A 17,267-nucleotide genomic window follows, 5' to 3' on the forward strand; every position below is an offset into this window, starting at 1 on the left:
TACAATACACTGTTATCGATATTTTCTTTAAAAAATGTTGTCATCGACAGAATTTCTTTATAAAATATTCTTATCGATAACATTTTCCCTATCGATAACATTTGAAATAAAAAATGTTGTTATCGATAACACTTGCGTTAAAAAAATATTGTTATTGATAACATTTGCCGTAAAAAATATTGTTATCGACATTATTTTTCCTAGAAACTATTGTTATCGAAGTAATTTTCTAGGTTAAAGTTGGTTTTCGATTAAATTTCCCTATGAAAATTAAATACTACCTTGCAAATTCCCACAAAATTTAACAATTTTTCCTCGATTTTTTCTCTTCCAGGTCTAATATCATTTGCCGATAGAAGACGCTCGTCTGCATCATTTACCGAACGTAAAATGTCCTTCCATACAAATGAAAGTTTTCGCAGTCATGCAGGTATGTCGACGACATCACTCAATCTACAGCATGAACAGACATGCTATATGGCATGTGCGAATGTCATCAATACACTTCGTGTGTGTGTGAGTGTGTCTGTGCATAAAAAAGTTTAAATTTTCGTTAGAAAAAAAAAAAAAATTCAAGTAAATGAAATTACTTTTGCCATCACCTTGAGATGGAGAAACTATTGACCGATGACCGTAACAAAAAATAAAAATCGAAAAAAAGTTTATTTCAATAAAATTGAATTTTATTTGTTTCTAACTACATTTTAACGGATATCACTTTTCTTGGCATCCTCTCTCTCTCTCTTTCCATGTCTTTGCAGGCCATGTTACACGCAACCGACCCTCATCCAAGATGACCAAATACGTTGAGTGCTGGGGAGCTGATAGACCATTTGCCAATATTGCCGAATCGAAATTGGTTAAGAATATTGGTTTGGCCGTAAGTAACAATTTTCGCAATGTTGATTCGAAGCAGGTGTGAAGGGTGGTGGAGGGTGGAGAAAGGTTGCAATGCAATTACCACAAACATATTTTCGGGGAAACACCAACACATGACTCTTTCTTAAAATGTCATGCCACATAAAAGTGAAGAAATAAATTGCTTAGTTTAAGGGGTATGGAACTCCATTCCGAACATGCCCAAAGTTATGGGAAAATTAAATTTTCTGTAACGGTTTTTTTTTTCATTTTGTCTTATCCTCAATTATCATTAGCACATACTCAGTATGGCTGTCAGTGGGACGTGCTTGGCCTAACTGTGGCCACTGTGGAATGTTTTGTGAAAATGTTGTTGGAATAGTTTGCAAAAAGATGCATAATAACAACATTTTCCACTGAAAAGTTGATCGATAACAACATCTTCCATGGAAAATGTATATTTTCAATAAAAAAAAGTGATTCGATAACAACATTTTCTATAGAAAAGTTGTTCGATAACAAAATTTTCTATAGAAAAGTTGTTCGATAGCAACATTTTCTATAGAAAAGTTGTTCGATAACAACATTTTCTATAGAAAAGTTGTTCGATAACATCATTTCCTATAGAGAAGTTGTTCGATAACAACATTTTCTATAGAAAAGTTGTTCGATAACAACATTTTCCATAGAAAAGTTGTTCGATAACAAAATTTTCTATAGAAAAGTTGTTCGATAACAAAATTTTCTATAGAAAAGTTGTTCGATAACAACATTTTCTAAAGAAAGGTTGTTCGATAACAACATTATCTAAAGAAAGGTTGTTCGATAACAACATTTTCTAAAGAAAGGTTGTTCGATAACAACATTATCTATAGAAAAGTTGTTCGATAACAACATTTTTCATAGAAAAGTTCTTCGATAACACAATTTTCTATAGAAAAGTTCTTCGATAACACAATTTTCTATAGAAAAGTTCTTCGATAACAACATTTTCTATAGAAAAGTTCTTCGATAACAACATTTTCTACAGAAAAGTTGTTCGGTAACAACATTTTCTATACAAAAGTTCTTCGATAACAACATTTTCTAAAGAAAAGTTGTTCGATAACAACATTTTCTAAAGAAAAGTTCTTCGATAATAACATTTTCTATAGAAAAGTTATTCGATAACAACATTTTATATAGAAAAGTTATTCGATAACAACATTTTATATAGAAAACTTGTTTGATAACAACATTTTCTATAGAAATGCTTTTTGATAACATTTTCTATAGAAAAGTTGTTCGATTACAATATTTTCTATAGAAAAGTTGTTCAATAACAATATTTTCCATAGAAAAATTTTTCGATAACAATATTTTCCACAGAAAAGTTGTTCGATAACAATATTTTCCATAGAAAAGTTGTTCGATAACAACATTTTCTATAGAAAATTTGTTCGATAACAATATTTTCCATAGAAAAGTTGTTCGATAACAATATTTTCCATAGAAAATTTGTTCGATAACAACATTTTCTATAGAAAAGTTGTTCGATAACAACATTTTCTATTGAAAAGTTGTTCGATAACAACATTTTCTATAGAAAAGTTGTTCGATAACGACATTTTCTATGAAAAAGTTGTTCGATAACAGCATTTGCTAAAGAAAAGTTGTTCGATAACAAAATTCTTTATAGAAAAGTTGTTCGATAGCCGCATTTTCTATAGAAAAGTTCTTCGATAACAACATTTTTTGTAAAGAAGTCTTTGGATAAAGACATTTTTTCAAAGCAAAATTGATCGATAACAACATTGTCCATTGGAAAATTATTCAACACTCTCTATAAGAGAGCGGATCGATAACAACATATCTATAATAAAATTGTCTGAAAGCAAGTAGCACTTTCCCACTGTGCGCTAACTTCGTTGGCCTTTAAAGTGTTGTGAACGTACACAGAAATATCCTTGACATTCAAACCTCCCGAAAACTATCCTTTTCGAATGTTTGCAAATCTCTGGGACACCTTTACACCCACATCCCATCTGACTTTAACTTGGCAAATGCCATCACCAAATCAAGATACGTGCCTTTAAAAGCTACTGCCATTTCCACACCTACTAGAGTACTGTTGAGTTAAGTGTTTCGCCTCCCCGCTTTGAAGTCTTAGCTTTATTTAATTTCCTATTTTCACTTTTCCTTTTCCACTTCTACTTCTTCTTCTTCTTCTACCCGAACAGAGCATTGCCATGATTGAATCAAATTTATTGCCACCGGAGCGTAAATGTTTTAATTTCAATTGCTTTGGACCACCCACCGAACTGAAGCCGCTCACCATGTGGTATCGCAATACACCGCGCGAAGTAATGTATCGCGCCCAGCCGGATACTCATTTTCGCTATGATTTAATCTGTGCTTTCTTGCTGTTCATCTCGATAGCGGCAGTGCAGTTGATTGTTATGGATATGTGAGTATTATTATTGTTGTTGTTTTATGGGGGGTAGACCTTCAAGGAAATGGGGAAGAAGATCTCTTTATAAGGCATTTCCAAAATTTTATGGAAAAATATTTTTGATAACAACTAACTTTTTAAACAAAAGTTGTTTAATAACAACGTTTTCTATAGACAATTTATCGATAACAATTTTTTCTATGGGAAAATTGACTGATAACAACATTTTCTATAGAAAAGTTATTCGATAGCCACATTTTTCATGGAAAAGTTGTTCGATAACAACATTTTCTATAGAAAAGTTGTTCGATAACAACATATTGTACAGATAAGTGGTTCGATAACAGTCAAAGTTATTCGATAACAACACTTTGTACAAGAAAGTTGGTCGATGAAAACCTTTTCTATAGAAATGTTGTTCGATAACAAAATTTTCTATAGAAAAGTTGTTCGATAATAACATTTTCTGTAGAATAATTGTTCGATAACAACATTATCCATAGAAAAGTTTTTCTATAACAACATTTTCTATAGAAAAGTTGCTCGATAGCAACATTTTGTATAGAAAAGTTGTTCGATAACAACATTTTGTATAGAAAAGATGTTCGATAATGATATCTGCTATCGAAAAATGGTTCGATAACAGCCTTTTGTACATGAAAATGTAGTCGATAAAAACATTTTCTATAAAAAGGTAGTTCGATAACAACATTTTCCACAGAAACGTTGTTCGATAACAACATCTTCAATAGAAAAATTGTCCGATAACAACATTTTCTTTAGAAAAGTTGTTCGATAACAACATTTTCTATAGAAAAGTTGTTCGATAACAACATTTTCTATAGAAAAGTTGTTCGATAACAAAATTTTCTATAGAAAAGTTGTTCGATAACAACATTTTCTACAGAAAAGTTGTTCGATAACAACATTTTCTACAGAAAAGTTGTTCGATAACAACATTTTCTACAGAAAAGTTGTTCGATAACAACATTTTCTATAGAAAAGTTGTTCGATAACAACATTTTCTATAAAAAAGTTGTTCGATAATAACATTTTCTATAGAAAAGTTGGTCGATAACTACATTTTCTATTGAAAATTTGTTCGATAACAACATTTTCTACAGAAAAGTTATTCGATAACAACATATTCTACAGAAAAGGTGTTCGATAACAACATATTCTACAGAAAAGTTGTTCGATAACAACATTTTCTATAAAAAATTTGTGCGATAACAACATTTTCTATAGAAAATATGTTCGATAATAAAATTTTTGACAGCAAAGTTGTTCGATAACAACATTTTCTATAGAAAAGTTGTTCGATAGCAACATTTTGTATAAAAAAAGTTTTCCGATAACAACATTTTTCATAGAAAAGTTGTTCGATAACCACATTTTCCATAGAAAAGTTGTTCGATAACCACATTTTCCATAGAAAAGTTGTTCGATAACAACATTTTCTATAGAAAAGTTGTTCGATAACAACATTTTTCATAGGAAAGTTGTTCGATAACAACATTTCCATAGAAAAGTTGTTCGATAACAACATTTTCTATAGAAAAGATGTTCGATAATAAAATTTTTGACAGCAAAGTTGTTCGATAACAACATTTTCTATAGAAAAGTTGTTCGATAACATCATGTTCTAAAGACATTTTTTTCGATAACAACATTTTCATCTGTTTCCCTTTTTCATTTGTAGTAACCTAGCCCTATTGGGCTCCCTAATAGCAACATTTATATCCCTGGGCCTGTTTCTGTATCTGAGTAACATGCATGTTCCGGACATCAACTCCAGCACACCCGATCGCAATGGTCCCGGCCAGGTGGTGGCCAGTAGCCGTTTCTTGCGTATGGCCATTTTCATAATTGTGAATATTTTAATATCAGCCTGTGCTGTGTTTAGTGTGGTAAGTTGTTGGGTCCAGAGACCCCTGCTCATCCTCCTCAAAATTCCTCACCATTTCATTCCATTGCAGATCAATTTTGCCTACGAGGACTACGATGAACCCACCGTCTCAAATCTCAACCTGACTGGCATCTCGAATATCTCCAATGACTCATCGATACCTGACATAGACACAATACCCTCATATCCGGATCTGCAAATAGCTCCGATATATCTCTTCTGTTGTGCCATCAGCTTGGCAGCTGTCTCGGCTTTCCTGCGCTCGGGATTTATATTGAAATTTTTCACCATGGTAGTGGCTCTGGTGTGCCAGATTGTGGTGCTGCATTTTAGTAATTTATTGGAGCTCTACAATGCCAGATATCGCATGGATTAGTAAGTTGCAGGACCCCTGATGAAGAGTTCCGTTTTATAGCACATATATTTCTTTTTTTCAGCTTGCCCATCGAAGTTAAAAGTTTCCTACTCCTGCTGTTGGTGGTGGCTGTTTTGCACACCCTCGATCGCCAGGGAGAATATGTGGCCCGCACAGATTTCCTGTGGAAGGCCAAGCTAAAAGTGGAACAGGAGGAGGTCGAGACCATGAGGGGTATCAACAAGGTAAGGTCGAAAAAATATGAGAGGAAAAAATATTCTTTCACTCCATTTCTTTTTAGATCCTCTTGGAGAACATTCTACCCGCTCACGTTGCCACCCATTTCCTTAGCCAACAAAATCCCTCTGAGCTATACCATGAGAGCTATTCCTGTGTTGCCGTCATGTTTGCCTCCATACCGAACTACAAGGAATTCTACGATGAAACGGATGTAAATAAGCAGGGCCTGGAATGCCTGCGTCTGCTGAACGAAATTATATGCGATTTTGATAAGGTAGACATTTCGATAACACCGATAACTTTTCATCTCACATTTTTTGGTATCTTTTATTTTCCAGTTACTATTGAAACCCAAATTTAGTGGCATCGAAAAAATTAAAACCATTGCAAGTACCTATATGTGTGCCTCAGGCCTGAGGCCGGGCAAGGAGGAAGGAGCCAAGGTAAGTTTAAAGAATTTTGAAAATTGAAACTCATCAGTTTTCTAAAATATAAATCGAACTATTATTTACGCATGCAGCTGATGCGCAATTTTGCGGTAAGTCAGGTTTTTTTGTTATCGATAACTGTAATATATGTTGTTATCGAAAAATTTAAAAAGGAAACCATTGAAGGAAATAACATTTTCGATGACATATGCTATAGGAAATATTATTATCGATGCCATTTTTTATAGAAATTGATGTTATCGATAACTTTTTCTATAGAAAAAGTGCTTATCGATAACTTTTTATATGAAAAATGTTGTTATCGAACCACTTTTCCATAGAAAATGTTGTTATCGAAGAACTTTTCTATGGAAAATGTTGTTATCGAACAACTTTTCTATGGAAAATGCTGTTATCGAAGACATTATCTATGTAAAATGTTCTTATCGATGACATTTTCTATAGAAATTGTTGTTATCGAACCACTTTTCTGTGAAAAATGTTGTCATTGAACAACTTTTCTGTGGAAAATGTTGTTATCGAAGAACTTTTCTATGGAAATAGTTGTTATCGATTACATTTTCAATAGAAAATGTTATTATCGATGACATTTTCAATAGAAAATGTTGTTATCGACAATATTTTCAATAGAAAATGTTGTTATCGAACCACTTTTCTATGGAAAATGTTGTTATCGAAGACATTATCTATGTAAAATGTTCTCATCGATGACATTTTCTATGGAAAATTTTGTTATCGACAACATTTTCAATAGAAAATGTTGTTATCGACAATATTTTCAATAGAAAATGTTGTTATCGATGGCATTTTTTATAGAAAATGTTGTTATCGATGGCATTTTCTATAGAAAATGTTGTTATCGATGGCATTTTCTATAGAAAATGTTGTCATCGATGGCATTTTCTATAGAAAATGTTGTTATCGATGACATTTTCTATAAAAAATATTGTTATCGATGACATTTTCCATAAATATTATTATAAATATTATCAGTGACATTTTCTATAAAGTTTTCTCTGGAAAATGTTGTTATCGAGAAACTTTCTATAGAAAATGTTGTTATCGATAACGTTTTCTCTGGAAAATGTTGTTATAGAAAATAGTTATCGTTAGTAGGTAGTAGGTAGTTATCGATAACGTTTTCAATAGAAAATGTTGTTATCGATAATGTTTTTTATATAAAATATTGTTATCGATAATATTTTCTATTAAAAATTTTGCTATCGATAATATTTTCTGTTAAAAATGTTGTTATCGATAAAGTTTTCTATAAAAAATTTTGTTATCGATAAAGTTTTCTATAGAAAATTTTGTTATCGATGACATTTTCAATAGAAAATGTTGTTATCGATAATGTTTTCTACAAAAAAATGTTGATATCGATAATGTTTTCTATTGAAAATATTATTATCGATAATGTTTTCTATAGAAAATGTTGTTATCGATAATGTTTTCTATAGAAAATGTTTTTATCGATACTGTTTTCTACAGAAAATGTTGATATCGATAATTTTTTCAATCAAAAATGTTGTTATCGATAATGTTTTCTATTGAAAATATTATTATCGATAACATTTTCAATAAAAAATAGTATTATACACAACATATTCTATAGAATATGTAGTTATCGATAATGTTTTCTATAGGAAATGTTTGTTATCGATAAAGTTTTATAAAGAAAATGTGGTTATCGATAACGTTTTCTATAGAAAATGTTGTTATCGATGACATTTACTATAGAAAATATTGTTATCGATGACATTTTCTAGAGAAAATGTTGTTATCGATGACATTTACTATAGAAAATATTGTTATCGATGACATTTTCTAGATAAAATGTTGTTATCAATGGCATTTTCTCTAAAAAATGTTGTTATCGATAATGTTTTCTATAGAAAATGTTGTTATCGATAATGTTTTCTCTAGAAAATGTTGTTATCGATAATGGTTTCTCTAGAAAATGTTGTTATCGATAATGTTTTCTATAGAAAATATTTTATCGATAACATTTTTTGTTAAAAAAGTTGCTACCGATAACATTTTCTATAGAAAATATTGTTATCGATGACATTTTCTATTGAAAATCTTGCTATCGATGACATTTTCTAGAGAAAATGTTGTTATCGATAACATTTTCAAAAGAAAATGTTGTTATCGAACAACTTCTCTATTAAAAATGTTGTTATGGATAATGTTCTGTATAGAAAATTTTGTTATCGGTAACGTTTTCAAAAGAAAATGTTGTTATCGATGGCACTTTTAATGAAAAATGTTGTTATCGATAACAAGTCTATCTTAAAAACAGTCTTATATATTCGATTATTTAATTTTCTGTTCGTAAAATATCAATTTAAATCGTCCAATATCAATGAAGTAAAACAGCTTCAACTAACTAATGCGATTATTCAATTTTTCTTTTCCTCAACCCCCCACCCCCATCCCCCGGGCGTAATAACATGTTGATATTTTTTTTATCTCTTTAAGGATGAGAAACGTACCGAGGAGCATAATGTTGTCATTCTGGTTGAATTTGCCATAGCACTGATGTCAATTTTAGATTCCATAAATCGTGAATCGTTTCAACGCTTCAGGCTACGCATTGGCCTCAATCATGGTCCTGTCATTGCCGGCGTGATTGGAGCTCAAAAGCCGCAATACGACATTTGGAGCAACACGGTGAATGTGGCATCACGCATGGATTCGTGTGGTGTCATGGGTCGATTACAGGTGGGTTATCGGTGATGAAGGCAGAGAATTTAAGAAGTTTATGTTTTTGTTATTTCTTTGCAGACAACCGAGCACACGGCCAAAATCTTGATGGCAGCTGGCTATGAATGCGAGTGCCGTGGTCTGACCTATGTCAAGGGCAAGGGAAATCTAGTCACCTACTTCGTAAAGACACCATTCGATGGGAAATTGTAAATCATTGTTTGTTTAAGAATATTATTTCAAATATTATGTTTCTCTTTTTTTCTAAATTACTTTACATGTTTTATAAAAACAACAACAACAAAAACAATAATACACATTTCAAAGATGAAGAAAAAAAAAACAAAAAAAATACTAATGGAAAAATTATGCAAATTAGCGGAAAAAATGAAAAACTCATCATTTAGCAAATATTATATTTATTACAAAGCCAACAACACCTACACCATACCTTCACTCCATATCCTGCTCCCCGCCATGATAATTACATGCTCAGCACCACTTGAATATGAAATGTTAGGCAATAAAATTGAAGAAGACGAAAAAAGCTGATGCGAAAGTTAACGAATTCAAATTCAAACCTTCTCCTTTTTTTGACACTAACACCCACCACCGAACATCACCGACACCATATCCTCCACCTTCCCCTCCAAATCCCACTTAACAGCATCATTTTTCATACAGTCATATTTCAATTATCCAAAGCATTTAATTTATATACACGCACACACACATACAAACAAACACATAAATTTATATTTTTTAGAAGAATAAAAAAAAGAGAAAACCAATTATAATAACAATTACAAAAAAAGAAGAACAATAAGAAAACAAAATAGGGAAAATGTGGAGTCCAGCGGTATCGAGGCAGAGAGGCAAAGGTATAATTGTCCCACATGCAGGAGTTATTTTGATTTTTTTAATGCTATTTTCAAAATCCAATATTTATGATGAAAAATGTATTATCAATTGTTGATCCCACGAAAAATATTGTTATCGATATATTATCATTCAAAATCTTCAACGTAGTATTTAGGCAATTTTCAAAAAAAAAAAAAAACCATTTCCAAAATCCAAAATTGAAATTTTGGAATAATAATATATCGATAACAATATTTTTCATGAGATCAACAATCGATAATACATTTTTCGACACTCAAATTTATCGATAACAACATTTTTACTGGAAAAATTTATGGAATATAGCATTTGGTACACAATAAATAATCGATAACAATAGTTGTTTAGTAAAAATATTTCGATAACAAAATGTTTCGATAACAAGGTTGTTGTTACTGGAAAAGTTTATTGATAAAAGAACATTTGACTGAAAACATAATCGAAAGCAAAATTTGCTAAATAAAAACATTTCGATAACCAGTTTTACTTCAAAAACATCGATCGATAACAATATTTTTACAGGTAGTTTTTATTTTAAAATGCATATTCCACCAAAAATGTAATCGAAGGAAAAGAAAATTGCATCAAAAATGTAATCGATAACAATATTTCACTAATAAAAATATTTCGATAACAAAAATTTTGCATTAAAAATCGGTTGAACTTTCTGTACAGAAGAATTATTCGACAACTACTCTTGTTCCTGCAGAAAAAGTGTTGGAAAACAGCGTTTTTCTACAGCAAAAATTTCCGATAACTTCATTTTCTATAGAAAAAAAGTTCGATAACAACAATTTCTCTCGAAAAGTTGTTCGATAACAACATTCTCTATAGAAAAGTTGTTCGATAACAACTTTTTTTAACAGATTTTTTTTATGAAAAAGTTGTTCGATAACATTATTTTCTATAAAAAAGTTGCTCGATAACAGTATTTTCTATGGAAAAGCTCTTCGATAACAACTTTTTCTATAAAAACGTGGTTCGATAACAAATTTTTCCATGGAAAAGTCGTTCGATAAAAACTTTTTCTAGAGAAAAGTTGTTCGATAAAAACATTTTCGATAACAACATTTTCCATATAAAAGTTGTTCGATAACAAAATTTTCTATAGAAAAGTTGTCCGATAACAACATTTTCCATAGAAAAGTTATTCGATAGCAACATTTTCTATGGAAAAGTTATTCGATAACCACATTTTCTATAGAAAAGTTGTTCGATAACAACATTTTCTATAGAAAAGTTGTTCGATAACAACATTTTCTATAGAAAAATTGTTCGATAACAACATTTTCTATAGAAAACTTGTTCGATAACAACATTTTCTATAGAAAAGTTGTTCGATAACAACATTTTCTATAGAAAAGTAGCTCGATAACAAATTTTTCTATAGAAAAGATGTTCGATAACAACTTTTTCCATTGAAAAGTTGTCCGATAATACCATTTTATGCAACTGTTTCTATGGAAAACTTGTTCGATAACAACTTTTTCTATGGAAAAGTTGATCGATAACAACTTTTTTTTATAGAAAAGCTGCTTGATAACAACATTTTCTATAAAAAAAGCTGCTTGATAACAACATTTTCTATAAAAAAAGTTGTTGGATAACAACATTTTCTATAGAAAATTTGTTCGATAACAACATATTCTATAGAAAAGTTGTCCGATGAAAACATTTCCTACAGAAAAGTTCTTCGACAAAAACATTTTCTATGGAAAGGTTGTCCGATAGCAATATTTCCTATAGGAAAGTTGCTCGATAACAACATTATCTACAGAAAAATTATTCGACAGCTTTTTCTTTGGAAAAGTTGTTCGATAACAACTTTTTCTTTGGAAAATTCATCAATTTTTATTTGATGTTAAACATTTTTGATAACAACTTTTGCCATAAAAAAACTCCCAAAATCTCTTGTATGCAAATATGTATCCGTTTAGATCCAAACGTATCACATTCTTCCTCCTTGCAAAAGGTTCTTGCCATTTGAATGCTACGCAGTTATTTAAATCAGCATTTTGGTTAATGTAATTACGACGGCCTAATAGGCTCTCGTATTGCTTTCAATTCTAAGCAGCAGTGGAAGAGGAGTGGGAAATAATGCCCACGGCCTTAATAACACCCAGCACGACAGGATGAAACCATCAAAACAGATGCGTGGGCGAGTACAACATTTAACCGCCAAAATGCCAACATTTGCTCCACTCCCTTTGTTGTTGTTATTGTTTTCTAAATAGCCTTAGGTGTTTCATAACTGTTTATGTTGCTTATTAAACGAAAATTTTTAATGTAAATGTTATTTTTTGTTGTTTCAATGCAAAAACAGAAACCAACAACAACAATTTACAAAAGAAAAACAGAAAAAAATACTGTTATGTTAATTTAATAATGTTAAATGTTTTCTTGATTATTTTTAAAATTATTTTCATTTGTTTCTTAACTTTCCTCACTCCCACCTACTATGCTACCCCACTCTCTCTCTCTCTCTCTCTCTCTCACACTCACTCACTCTCTGAAGATATACCTCAAAGAATATGTTTTTTGTTCTTACAACTTCTATGACACTAACCTCTTGAAGCCCACCACCAACCCTCCTCTAACCGAATAAAAGCTAAAAATATTTAAAACACAAACACAGCAACTACAACAATAAAGCAAAAATGTACAGAGGAAACAAGAAACTCGTAACATTTATCGAAAGTTGTCTATATATATTTTTTAAAAAAGCATATATTTATTAAAAAAAAAAAAAAACAAAAAATAACACAACAAAAAAACAAACAAACTATTTTTTATACTAAATTGTTATTATTAAATATATTACGTTTTGTTTATTTGCCTAGTTTTAAGTTTTTTTATGATTGTATGTTAAAAACAAAAAAACATTTTTGAAAAAATGAAGAAAAATCGAAGGATAAGTAGTGGTATTTTTAAGAAAATTACCTATATGTCTGTAGGTGTGTATGTTTCTTTAAATTAGAAAAATATTTAAAAAAAATAATAATAATAAAATAATAATAAAGCAAACATCACACTTTATCTCTTTTTGTGACTAAAAAAATAAAATACAACAACAACAATAAATAAACTATTGTAAAAATAAATGTCACATTCAAATAACTATGCATACATACAATAAACAAAAAAAATCGAAAATAAAATGTTTAGCAGAATATAATGAGAAAATGTGTTTTATTTGTCAAAAAAAATTATTTAAAAAAACAGTGAAGAAAGTCTTAAAGTCGGGCGGGGCCGACTTTATGATACCCTACACCACTTTGCTAATTTAGTAGAGCTCCGCATAATTCAACATACATGCTCTAATTATAATTATAATACTGGAAATATATATATATATATATATATATATATATATATATATATATATATATATGCCGAAGCATTTGTATCTTTTAAATTCGGACTTGTATTGCCCATTTGATGCACAATTAATTTGAAATCGGATAAAGATATATATGGGAGCTATATCCAAATCGGAACCGATTTCAATTTCAAATATTTGATATATTTCCCTTAATACCGTTGTTACGGAGTGCATATTACGGCTGTGGGTAACAAATATAACAAATCGGATGAACAATATATATGGGAGCTATAGCTATATCTGAACCGATCTTCACCAAAATTGGCATACTAGTTTCTAGACTCAATCCGGTCGCATGTACCAAATTCCATCCCATTTGGGCAAATATTAGATATTTGGTGCACAATAAAAGACAAATCGGACGAAGATATATATGGGAGCTATATCCAAATCTGAACCGATCGCGATAAAATTTAGCAAATGTATTTCTGAGCTGTATTTGATATATTTCCCCAAATATTGTTCTTACAGAGTGCATATTACGGCTGCGGAGGACAAAAATAACAATTCGGATGAACAATGTATATGGGAGCTATAGCTATATCTGAACCGATCTTCAACAAAATTAGCATACTAGCTTCTGGACTCAATTCGGTTGTAAGTTCCAAATTTCATCCCATTTGGGCAAATATTAGACGTTTGGTGCACAATCAAAAGTAAATCGGACGAAGTTATATATGGGAGCTATATCCAAATCTGAACCGATCTTGATAAAATTTGGCGAACTTATTTCCAGGCCTAATTTGGTTGTATGTGCAAAATTTCACACTTTTCGGGCTGATATTACACGTTTGGTGCACAATAAAGAGCAAATCGGACGAAGTTATATATGGGAGCTATATCCAAATCTGAACTGATCTCGATAAAATTTAGCAATTGTATTTCTGAGCTGTATTTGATATATTTCCCCAAATATTGTTCTTACAGAGTGCATATTACGGCTGCGGAGGACAAAAATAACAATTCGGATAAACAATGTATATGGGAGCTATAGCTATATCTGAACCGATCTTCACCAAATTTGACATACTAGTTTCTATACTCAATCCGGTCGCATGTGCCAAATTCCATCCCATTTGGGCAAATATTAGACATTTGATGTATAATAAAAGCTAAATCGGACGAAGTTATATATGGGAGCTATATCCAAATCTGAACCGATCTCGATAAAATTTAGCAAATGTATTTCTGAGCTACATTTGATATATTTCCCCAAATATTGTTGTTACAGAGTGCATATTACGGCTGCGGAGGACAAAAATAACAATTCGGATGAACAATATATATGGGAGCTATAGCTATATCTGAACCGATCTTCACCAAATTTGACATACTAGTTTCTAGACTCAATTCGGTCGTAGGTGCCAAATTCCATCCCATTTGGGCAAATATTAGACATTTGGTGCACAATCAAAAGTAAATCGGACGAAGTTATATATGGGAGCTATATCCAAATCTGAACTGATCTCGATAAAATTTAGCAAATGTATTTCTGAGCTGTATTTGATATATTTCCCCAAATATTGTTCTTACAGAGTGCATATTACGGCTGCGGAGGACAAAAATAACAATTCGGATAAACAATGTATATGGGAGCTATAGCTATATCTGAACCGATCTTCACCAAATTTGACATACTAGTTTCTAGACTCAATTCGGTTGTAAGTTCCAAATCTCATCCCATTTGGGCAAATATTAGACATTTGGTGCACAATCAAAGGTAAATCGGACGAAGTTATATATGGGAGCTATATCCAAATCTGAACTGATCTCGATAAAATTTAGCAATTGTATTTCTGAGCTGTATTTGATATATTTCCCCAAATATTGTTCTTACAGAGTGCATATTACGGCTGCGGAGGACAAAAATAACAATTCGGATGAACAATGTATATGGGAGCTATAACTATATCTGAACCGATCTTCACCAAATTTTACATACTAGTTTCTAGATTCAATTCGGTTGTAAGTGCCAAATTTCATCCCATTTGGGCAAATATTAGACGTTTGGTGCACAATCAAAAGTAAATCGAACGAAGTTATATATGGCAGCTATATCCAAATCTGAACCGATCTCGATAAAATTTAGCAAATGTATTTCTGAGCTGTATTTGATATATTTCCCCAAATATTGTTCTTACAGAGTGCATATTACGGCTGCGGAGGACAAAAATAACAAATCGGATGAACAATATATATGGGAGCTATAGCTATATCTAAACCGATCTTCACCAAAATTGGCATACTAGCTTCTAGACTCAATTCGGTCGTAAGTTCCAAATCTCCTCCCATTTGGGCAAATATTAGACGTTTGGTGCACAATCAAAGGTAAATCGGACGAAGTTATATATGGGAGCTATATCGAAATCGGAACCGATTTCAATAAAATTTGGCAAAGATATTTCTGAGCTATATTTGATATATTTCCCCAAATATTGTTGTTACAGAGTGCATATTACGGCTGCGGAGGACAAAAATAAGAAATCGGATGAACAATATATATGGGAGCTATAGCTATATCTGAACCGATCTTCATCAAATTTGGCATACTAGCTTCTAGACTCAATCCGGTCGCACGTGCCAAATTCCATCCCATTTGGGCAAATATTAGACATTTGGTGTACAATAAAACGTAGATCGGTCGAAGTTATATATGGGAGCTATATCCAAATCTGAACCGATCTCGATAAAATTTGGCAAAGATATTTCTGAGCTGTATTTGATATATTTCCTTCAATATCGTTATTACGGAGTGCATATTACGGCTGCGGAGGACAAAAATAACAATTCGGATGAACAATATATATGGGAGCTATAGCTATATCTGAACCGATCTTCACCAAATTTGACATACTAGTTTCTAGACTCAATTCGGTCGTAGGTGCCAAATTCCATCCCATTTGGGCAAATATTAGACATTTGGTGTACAATAAAAGGTAAATCGGACGAAGTTATATATGGCAGCTATATCCAAATCGGAACCGATCTCGATAAAATTTGGCAAAAATATTTCTGAGCTGTATTTGATATATTTCCCGGGATATCGCTGTTACGGAGTGCATATTACGTCTGCGGAGGACAAAAATAACAAATCGGATAAACAATATATATGGGAGCTATAGCTATATCTGAACCGATTTCGATCAAATTTGGCATACTAGCTTCTAGACTCAATTCGGTCGTAAGTTCCAAATCTCCTCCCATTTGGGCAAATATTAGACATTTGGTGCACAATCAAAGGTAAATCGGACGAAGTTATATATGGGAGCTATATCTAAATCTGAACCGATCTCGAAAATTTAGCAAATGTATTTCTGAGCTGTATTTAATATATTTCCCCAAATATTGTTCTTACAGAGTGCATATTACGGCTGCGGAGGACAAAAATAACAAATCGGATGAACAGTACATATGGGAGCTATAGCTATATCTGAACCGATCTTCAACAAATTTGACATACTAGCTTCTAGGCTCAATTCGGTCGTAAGTGCCAAATTTCTTCCCATTTGGGCAAATATTAGACATTTAGTGTACAATAAAAAGTAAATCGGACGAAGTTATATATGGGAGCTATATCCAAATCTGAACCGATCTAGATAAAATTTAGCAAATGTATTTCTGAGCTGTATTTGATATATTTCCCCAAATATTGTTCTTACAGAGTGCATATTACGGCTGCGGATGACAAAAATAACAATTCGGATAAACAATGTATATGGAAGCTATAGCTATATCTGAACCGATCTTCACCAAATTTGACATACTAGTTTCTAGACTCAATTCGGTCGTAAGTGCCAAATTCCATCCCATTTGGGCAAATATTAGACATTTGGTGCACAATCAAAGGTAAATCGGACGAAGTTATATATGGGAGCTATATCCAAATCTGAACTGATCTCGATAAAATTTAGCAAATGTATTTCTGAGCTGTATTTGATATATTTCCCCAAATATTGTTCTTACAGAGTGCGTATTACGGCTGCGGAGGACAAAAATAACAAATCGGATGAACAATATATATGGGAGCTATAGCT

The 17,267-nt window shown here is 31.7% G+C and overlaps 1 protein-coding gene across 5 annotated transcripts in view; it reads left to right on the forward strand.

Moving 5' to 3' along the window:
• Window positions 1-12,834, forward strand: part of LOC101893904 (adenylate cyclase type 2) — a 172,539-nt gene extending 159,705 nt beyond the window's left edge. For 4 of the 5 annotated variants that reach the window (XM_059124069.1, XM_059124071.1, XM_059124072.1 and 1 more), the window contains exons 13-23: window positions 335-430; window positions 762-880; window positions 3,078-3,304; window positions 4,992-5,199; window positions 5,269-5,573; window positions 5,636-5,798; window positions 5,855-6,067; window positions 6,132-6,236; window positions 6,314-6,331; window positions 8,727-8,969; window positions 9,033-12,834. In XM_059124069.1, the coding sequence (XP_058980052.1) occupies window positions 335-430; window positions 762-880; window positions 3,078-3,304; window positions 4,992-5,199; window positions 5,269-5,573; window positions 5,636-5,798; window positions 5,855-6,067; window positions 6,132-6,236; window positions 6,314-6,331; window positions 8,727-8,969; window positions 9,033-9,164 (1,829 nt within the window). In that variant the 3' untranslated portion in view covers window positions 9,165-12,834. The remainder of the gene's footprint in view (window positions 1-334; window positions 431-761; window positions 881-3,077; window positions 3,305-4,991; window positions 5,200-5,268; window positions 5,574-5,635; window positions 5,799-5,854; window positions 6,068-6,131; window positions 6,237-6,313; window positions 6,332-8,726; window positions 8,970-9,032) is intronic. The other variant, XM_059124074.1, reaches the window with a different exon arrangement.
• Window positions 12,835-17,267: the final 4,433 nt, after the last annotated feature.

Source organism: Musca domestica, unplaced genomic scaffold (genome assembly GCF_030504385.1).
Source record: "Musca domestica strain aabys unplaced genomic scaffold, Musca_domestica.polishedcontigs.V.1.1 27, whole genome shotgun sequence".
NCBI classification, from domain to species: domain Eukaryota; kingdom Metazoa; phylum Arthropoda; class Insecta; order Diptera; family Muscidae; genus Musca; species Musca domestica.